This window comes from Prionailurus bengalensis, chromosome B1 (assembly GCF_016509475.1).
Source record: "Prionailurus bengalensis isolate Pbe53 chromosome B1, Fcat_Pben_1.1_paternal_pri, whole genome shotgun sequence".
NCBI lineage: Eukaryota > Metazoa > Chordata > Mammalia > Carnivora > Felidae > Prionailurus > Prionailurus bengalensis.
Window position 1 is genome coordinate 6878481 of NC_057344.1, and position 8704 is coordinate 6887184.

The 8704-nt window shown below is 46.3% G+C and overlaps 1 protein-coding gene across 1 annotated transcript; it reads left to right on the forward strand.

Annotated features, from left to right (window-relative positions):
- Window positions 1-1986: 1986 nt before the first annotated feature.
- LOC122470236 (beta-defensin 105-like) lies at window positions 1987-7306 on the forward strand. The gene is made up of 3 exons (XM_043557649.1): window positions 1987-2722; window positions 3083-3124; window positions 5855-7306. Exons 1-3 carry the CDS (start codon window positions 2653-2655, stop codon window positions 5980-5982), a joined length of 240 nt encoding a protein of 79 aa, XP_043413584.1. The 5' UTR covers window positions 1987-2652; the 3' UTR covers window positions 5983-7306.
- The last annotated feature ends 1398 nt before the right edge of the window (window positions 7307-8704 follow it).

Genomic DNA, 8704 nt, shown 5'->3' on the forward strand with positions numbered 1-8704 from the left:
AGTAGGAAAAAGGCGCCATTAAAGGTATCTAGTTCTCTTGATCTGTCATAGTAATGCTTCTTTGCTATTTAATGTCACAGTCTCCCAGGCACAAAGATACTTGAAGGACACTTGCAGATGCTCACACTGCCTGGGGATCCCCACACTGCCACTGCGCATACGTGTGTGGTCCACCATCAGCCACTGCTGGACCAGAGTGTCTTGCTCCAGAGAGAGTCAAGCCAGGTGTTTCCCCCATGAGCCTGCCACTGCCATCCATGGTGGCCGGGCAACTCTCAAGGATATGTCAATATCTGCTGCAAGCAATCCGTATTGAATTGGGGGCTGGAGAGAGGTCTGCTCCTGCCAGGTTGCCCGCCTACACCACGGCACGGTCATGGCATGGGAGGGTTTGATGGCATGCTGGGCCCTAAGACACTGCCATCCCATCTCTAGATACATCTCCACTCAGTACGAGCTGGGGGTCAGTGGTGGCAGTGTTTCTGGGAGGGATAGGAAAGGAGGAGGTTGGGTGGGGCCCCCAGGGCCAGGGGCCAGGAACCCCCAAGAAGGTGAGGAGGGGAAGGAAGGCAGATCATATGGGGACTGAGGCTCTAAGGTCCCAGACTTGCTCCTATTCTGACCAGATTTGATTTACAGAGCACATATTCAAAGATAAAATTATTAAGAATTGCAATACAGTGAGTGCTGAGCATTAAACCCCAAGGTAAGAACAGGAGTGTGCAGCTGCCCTCCTCACACTTGGCCTGGCTCCAGGTTATTAAAAATGCCTGAAAGCTGAAGGCTGAGGCTGTTAGGCTCAGCTCGCATCCCCTAGTACCTACATATTGCCTTATGTTCATGAAGCTGCCTTGTTTGAAGGCCACAGAAACAAACGTGCAGATATCAGCATGGCTGCACTTTCCAGGCCAGAAAAAGTTCACTGTGAGTTGGTGTAGTTGAAAAAGAATTTACATAAAAGTTGGACGCAAAGCAGGATAGACAGACATGTGAATGTAAGGCTGGTAATAATAGCCAGACACTCTGATAGCCACTTAATACTCATTTCAGTGAGTCCTTTTAAATATCCTATGAAGTATGTACCTTTATTCCGTCCCCATTGTAAGATGAAGAGACAAGTTCAACAAAGTAAGCCACCTGCCCGAGGTCGTACATCTGCTAACCCGCTCTGTCTGACCTCAGCTTGCCTTGTTCAGTTATCCTATTTTGCATTCCTGAGATGAAGAACAGAGCCTTGCAGAAGTATGGACAACAGGATGGGACTTATTTGGGGGTGCAGGGATATAAGTAGTAATTTTGATACCTGTGTTCTTTTTTTTTTTCAACGTTTTATTTTATTTTTTTTGGGACAGAGAGAGACAGAGCATGAACGGGGGAGGGGCAGAGAGAGAGGGAGACACAGAATCGGAAACAGGCTCCAGGCTCCGAGCCATCAGCCCAGAGCCTGACGCGGGGCTCGAACTCACAGACCGCGAGATCGTGACCTGGCTGAAGTCGGACGCTCAACCGACTGCGCCACCCAGGCGCCCAGATACCTGTGTTCTTGATGAAGGAAAAGGATGTGGAAATTCTGCCTTTGGGCTGCTAGTTGACATTGTCACAGGCTCGGGGATTCAGAGCTAAGTTGGTAAAATGACTACCACCCCCCCCCCACTTTTCTCCCAGACCACCATAAAATTGAGATTAACCACCCCCCTTTCGTGTGTGAAGGTAGTACAAATGAAAACCAGGGCAGTAACAGTGCACATTGCTTGGGCTTTTTTTTTTTTTTATTTTTTTTTCAACGTTTATTTATTTTTGGGACAGAGAGAGACAGAGTATGAACAGGGGAGGGGCAGAGAGAGAGGGAGACACAGAATCGGAAACAGGCTCCAGGCTCTGAGCCATCAGCCCAGAGCCTGACGTGGGGCTCGAACTCCCGGACCGCGAGATCGTGACCTGGCTGAAGTCGGACGCTTAACCGACTGCGCCACCCAGGCGCCCCTGCTTGGGCTTTTCTTACAGGGCACCAGGCTTCTTTCCAAGCACTTCCCTATGTTCCAAGCACATCCATAGCCTCATCCCTACAGCTTGACAACAACCCTAAGAGACTGGCAGAGGAGCTGTGGGCTTCAAAGAACCAAGTGAATAGGCACAGCCATCCCCATCCCCCCAGCAAGCTTTAGCACAAAGCAAGCAGCAATTAGCATGAACACAAACAGTTCTTGGGTTGGTGCTCAGAAGTTAGGTGGGCAACCTGAGAAGATCCAGCCTCAAGGTGATGGAACGCAGCTCAGGAATGGACCAGCTCTGGGCATGTTGCGTCTGTCAATCACTATGGCTGCTCCTTAGTCAATGGAAGAGACAATGGAGCTGGGAGAGAGAAGGGGGGCTAGTAGGCTCCTACGTCCTGCATCAGTAGGATCAGTGCGTGGCTCCTGGTTTTCCAGCTCCTGGCCTCATGTTCCTTCCACTGCCCCAGCCAGGATTCCCAGAATACAGGTCCTCCCATCATGTCAGTCCTTGATCCTAGGAAATGGAGCATGTCAATGTGCTTTCTTTATTGATTCACTTCATTGACCAAGTGTATTCCCCATTACTTTCCAATATAAGTGAGCCTCCTGTCCTCTTGCAGAGGTCCCAGACCTCTGCTCCGAAGAGTCTTCCCCAGAAATGACCCTGACCGGGAAGATGTCTTATGTTGTCTTTGCCTTTTTCTTCATTTTCACCCAGTTTCCATCAGGTAATTGCAAATGGATGGGATTGTGATGGGGGCAGCTCTTAAAGCCTGATGGTTCTTTTGTGGGCCACCGTAAAATCGAGATTAACAGTCAGCTCCCCACTGAGGTCCTCACGAGAATTTCTTGAATTTACAGTGGCATTTTCTCAGCAAACTACAATTCCCTCTCCCACCTACCCCCAACCTTTTTATTAAACTTCTTACTGGTTACCGAGAGTGCTAGCCTTCAGAAATAGAATAAAGATACAGCCTCTGTGATCTGCTGACCTTCGACAGCAGATGTGTGGAGCCAGGAATGTTGTTTTGTACAGTGTTATTTCCTGCACTGACTTTAAAATCCAAAATGTGCTATTTTGAATTTAGGGTGCCAGGCAGGACTCGAGTATTCCAAGCCACTTCCAGGAGGTAAGTTGAATCCCCTGTGTGTAATTTCTACTTTTAAGACCTCTGACCTGTCAGCTCCCTCCGACTTCTGGAGGCAAGGTGTGATAGAAATAATCAGAAGAATAGAGTTGCCTGAAACCCCAGATTTCTGCCTCTTGTAGCCAGCATCATATCTGGGTTTGTTATCTCGCAGGGAAATCTCTTAGTTACTGAATTGGAATTTTGGCTACAGAGATTTGCACCTGGTAATGACCTATTGTCATTAGCTTGTGGTGCTAATGAAAGCAAGGTTACAGGATCAGGCTTGTACAGGCCAAGAAGCTCTGCTCTGAGAACATGCTCGCCCACGTCTTACAGGCTCTGCCCCTAAACCCAGTAAGAGGTGTCCCAGCCTATGCTACTGGTCTCAGAAGGATCAAATAAAGGAGTGGTGAAATCTCACCGCCAATACAGAAGAGCTGTGCCCGTTGAAGCACCCCCTGATCTCTTTGTATACTTATCTTCTGCAGGAAGAATGCATATTATAAACAGAACCGAAAGAAATATCTCCAGAGAATTGCAAACAGAATTTAAAAGTGTTTAGACAGCATTTTGGAGTGAGAAACAATTAAGGTTCTACTCATCACTGAGCAGTTCCCGTGCACCAGGCAGTCTATTAACTTTATGTGGATTATGTCATTTAACCTTCAAAACGTCCCTAGGATGTGGGTGATATTGTAACTGCTGTCTTATACAAGACGATGAAGCTGGGACATGGATGAGACGTTAAATAATTGTCCCCGGGTGACAGAATGACAAGTGGTAAGCTAGGCTTCCAACTCAGGATGTCAGAGTCACAAAGTCTGAATTCTGTGATTCCCAACCAGGTAGGAAAGCACCCAGCAATAGCCTTGAGCAGAGGTGGCATACAAAATCCTCAACAGACGGCAAGGCACTGAATGGTCAAACCACACCCTGCCTGAAAAGAGCAGATGCTGTCATAAATAATCACTCCGCCCATTGCTTGTAAGCCCTGCATATAAACACAGCCAGAGCGGGTTAGCAGGAGAATGGGTGTTCTAATTTGGCGGCAAATGGGCATCTAGAGACTCTCCCTGGCATTCCGAAGCGTAGGTCAGATTAGAAACACAACATAAGTCCATATCCTACCTGGTTCCAGGGCTGAAAACGCTGATTCCTCCCTGCCTCGGTAATGCAAGGCTCAGGAGGTAAAACGGGCTGGGGCATCATCTGAGTGAAGACGGGTGGAACTCACATAAGCTGGGAAAACAAGGTGGATGGCTGCTTACCCAGAAGTTTCCAGGTAAGGAAGAAGATTGGAACTCAGAAGGAGAAAATGATAAAATCAGCAGCTAGACATGAACAAGGAGTTGAAGTGTTGTGTGGCGAGGAAGCAGGGCACTGGTTTTTCAGTGTTCTCAGGAAGCCTTCAGTAGAATGTTAGCTTGTGTCTGCCCTTGCCCCCAATCAAAGCGGGTTGGAATAAAAGTCATCGGGGGCTTTGTTTCAGAGCCAGTAGGAATTCTTATCACAAGTTGTGATGAGTGCACTACGTCTGGCAGAAGAGACATGTGATGCGGACTTGGGCTTTACTACAGAGAAGCCTGAGGAACAGATCTGACTCTAATGGTGGACTTCGTGGAACCAACTGGATAATCACATCCATCCCCATGCCCCCCGGCAAGCTTCAGCACAAAGCAAGCAGCAATTAGCATGAGCACAAACAGCTCTTGGGTTGGTGTTCAGAAGTTAGGTGGGCAACCTGAGGAGATCCAGCATCAAGGTGATAACGCAGTCCAGGAATGGACCAACTCTGGGCATGTCACTGAGCCATGATGTGAGAGGGAAGGAGAGGGAAGAAACGTCTTCTTTGATGAGACAGGGAACATAAAATCCTAAATAGCCACTGAGGATGGGGAAATAAGCTGTCAAGGAGCCCAGTGAGTGGTTGTCGTAGTGAGACCAACCTGTAAGGTTCCATGTAGCCCTGGGTTACTGACAAGAAGGTAGTTAATAGGAAAGAAAATAAGGGGTTGCAACATAAAGGTTTCCACTGGAGAACCAGACCAGCAAATAAAGGACTCTTGGCTGGCGAAGGCACTACCTCCCTGGTCCATGAAAGTTATCCTGAAAAATTTTTTCGTGATCATGTAAAACAGCTTTTGCTTAAAGTAACAACACCAAAAAACAGCTAATTGACTAAATAGTGTTTGGCAAAATGTTCTCACATGAATTACTCCATTTGACCACTAAAAGAATTTGCAGTGTAGGCAAGTGTTTCTAGAATGTTCATTTGACAAATGAGAAAGTTGAGATCAGGCAGTTTGCAGAGGACACACACCATTTCCAGACCCCCCCAAAAAACTGCACTGAACTTCACCTCTACCTTCAAGGATCTTTTCAAACCACAAGATAACCCTCTAATCTTTATCCTGTAACCTTTACAGAAGTATCAGGTATGTATTTTTATGCTTCTGTAATATACACTACACTTGGCCCCACTGTGCTTACTTGTGACACAGGCCAGGTTATAAACACATGAAGAACAAAGAATGTGCCGACCTCTTGCTTCAAAATTAAGTCTCCCCATCTCCATCCTGAGAAAAGCAGAGCTCTTTGAAAAATCAGGGCTGGCTCTTAAAAACACTCTTTATGACCATATAAACCTTCCCTTATTTGGGTGGCCTTTGATGTTCTCCCCACGTCCAGGGAGTCCCTGGACAGGTGTGTCAGCAGATCTTTCTGGCGTAGGTGACTTTGCTGCTTGTGAGCCGTGCAGGCTCGGCCGGGGCAAGTGCAGGAAGATGTGTGGTGAGGATGAGAAGCCTGTTGGACATTGCAAGCTGAACTTTTTCTGTTGCCGCCGGAAGGTCAGCTGAACCCGATGGGCCCTCCTCCAGTCTTGGAAGTGGGCCTGGACTTTCAAAGGAGGGCAAGAGAAATTGGGTGGCTTTACCCAAGTAACACCGTGAGTGAGTCTCAGAATCATTCCGGTTTCTTTCTCCCCTTGTTTTGTTTCTTTGCTTATTTTTTATTGATTTTAAAATCAAGATTCGAAGGTGCCTAAGAGCCTAATCAGATACTACCACTACAAATTTGTGGAGTACCTTGTCATTTGTGAGTATTTCCCCCATACTTTCCTCAGAGAACTCAATATAACCTTATGAAGTAGATTTTATTATCTCTATTTATATTTGAAGAAATTGAGACCCAGAGAAGCTGTCACTTCCTCAAGGTCATAGCCTGGGAGCCAGAAACGGACGTGTATACCCCCATCATGTTCTGTGTATCTATCTATGTGTACCAATTTTAACAAAATAGAGAAACAGAAAGGGCATCGCATTTGTGTCAGTGGACTTATAATTGTATAGAATACAAGAAATTATCCACGTCATTTCTTGGTATATCAATACATTGTCATTCTTTACTTCTAGAACTTATGGTGTATTTTTTAGGCAATTCATACTTACTCAATTAATGTCTGTGGCACCAACTTCTCACTTCTTTTCTTGCCTATAAATGAAAATGCCAGAGATTGACTTACAATGCTCAGCCTAGACTAAGCATGGATGGTTGACTATATAACTTTTTGCCTCATGAAATAAAATTTGTAGCTTCATACAATAAAGGTCAAAATTATTCATCCTTATGAGCAGCTACTCAAATTTGATCACTCAGTTTTTACATGTGAGACAAACAGTATTTTGCTTAATGTTTGAGCTACCATCGTATGATTGGTCATTTTGCACTCCAGTACATCTTTTGGTCTCTCCTTGGTGGGAGAATGGTGGATGGGAGGAAGGGGTTCTCTCCCCCACCTCTCCAGCAGTGGCTGCCTCTCCCAGGTGCCCACACTTCAAAGTGTCTGCAGGCAAATAGCTCCCACTGGAGTTGTGCACCATGGCAGGACAGAAAAGTCAGCACTGGAGTGGACTGCACTCACGAGATTAGGGAGGGCAAAGGGGCGTGGCTTCCACAGACCCAGTGAATGCTACTCAAGGTCACTGGGCTGAAACCATCCTAAAGGGAAAATTCCCAAATAATGTGGCCTGCTAGAGCAAGGGAACCGTAGTAAGTGGTTTAAGATAGAGACCTGGGAGGTTAGGTTTAAGATAAGTTCATAAGATGGACCAGAAACAATATCAACCATTCAGGACACAGTAGAATGCCGTGGGCCACACGGGAGCCTTGAAAGAACACAGAAATATGGGGCGCCTGGGTGGCGCAGTCGGTTAAGCGTCCGACTTCAGCCAGGTCACGATCTCGCGGTCTGTGAGTTCGAGCCCCGCGTCGGGCTCTGGGCTGATGGCTCAGAGCCTGGAGCCTGTTTCCGATTCTGTGTCTCCCTCTCTCTCTGCCCCTCCGCCGTTCATGCTCTGTCTCTCTCTGTCCCCAAAATAAATAAATGTTGAAAAAAAAAATTTTTAAAAAGAAAGAACACAGAAATATGCTTTCCAAAAGGAGATTTATCTTGGAACATTGCGGTATCCGTTTCTTTCACTGTACAACAAAGCACCACAAAAGTTAGCAGCTTAAATAGCACACGTTATCTCTCAGGCTTCCATGGGTCCAAAGTCTGGGCACAGGGTAGCTAGACTCCCTGCTCAGGGTTTCACAAGACTGACAGCATGGTGTTGGTCCAGATTTGGATCTAATCCAAGGCAAGAGATCTACTCGCACACCCCTGGGGCTGCTGGGAAAATTCTGTCACTTGGGGTCCTAGGCCTGGGGTGGGTGGCTGTTGTCTTGCAGGCTGTCAGCATCGGGCTGCCTGAGTGAGCCGAAGCCGCCTTCTTTTTCCTGCCCAATGGCTCTTCCCATAGAACAGCAGTTTCTCCTTCAAGGCCAGTGAGAGGCTCTCATCCTTCAAAACTCCAATTTCTTTCTAATCAGAACAAAAGAAAGGGGGAGAAAACCAAGCTTCACAGAATAACGTTTTTGTTCACCATTGGAATCAAATTAGTATTGATCCAAACTAGATTGTTTAAAGTTTATTTATGTTTGAAAGAGAGAGAGAGTGAGCAGGGTAGGGGAAGAGAGGGAGACACAGAATCCAAGCAGGCTCCAGGCTCTGAGCAGAGAGCCCGACATGGGACTCCAACCCATGAACCCAGAGATCATGACCTGAGCTGAAGTCAGACACTTAACCAACTGAACCACCCAAGCGGTGGGTGGTTGTAAACAAACTAGATTGTTTAAAATTAATTGCAACCCCCAAGTCATTTATAATATTACTCAAACATGGATTGCAAGATAAATGACAGGGAATTCAAATGGTACCTCAGGAAATATCTGTTTAACACAAAAGTAGTCAGTAATGCAGGAACAGAGCAGGGGAAAGAGGCATAACGTTTAGAAAACAAATAGCAAGTGGCAGATGTAAATCTTACCTCATCAATTATGGCATTAAATGCAAATGGGCTAAACACTCCAGTTAGAACCTAGCAGAATGGAGTATGTAAAGAAGATGCAACTCTATGCTGTTTGCCAGAGACACAGTTTAGATTCAAGGAACTAAAGAGATCAAAACGGATGGAAAAAGATATAGCCAAAGGCAAGAGAACTTTGTACAATGGTAGATGAGTCAAAGCCTCATGAGTC

What these genes read in the sequence shown, in the direction of transcription:
- LOC122470236 (XM_043557649.1), top strand. Translation starts at nt 2,653, where the DNA reads ATGACCCTGACCGGGAAGATGTCTTATGTTGTCTTTGCCTTTTTCTTC. An exon ending in TTTCACCCAGTTTCCATCAG is followed by an intron (nt 2,723 to 3,082) that starts GTAATTGCAAAT and finishes TTTTGAATTTAG; the next exon opens with GGTGCCAGGCAGGACTCGAG. An exon ending in TTCCAAGCCACTTCCAGGAG is followed by an intron (nt 3,125 to 5,854) that starts GTAAGTTGAATC and finishes TTTCTGGCGTAG; the next exon opens with GTGACTTTGCTGCTTGTGAG.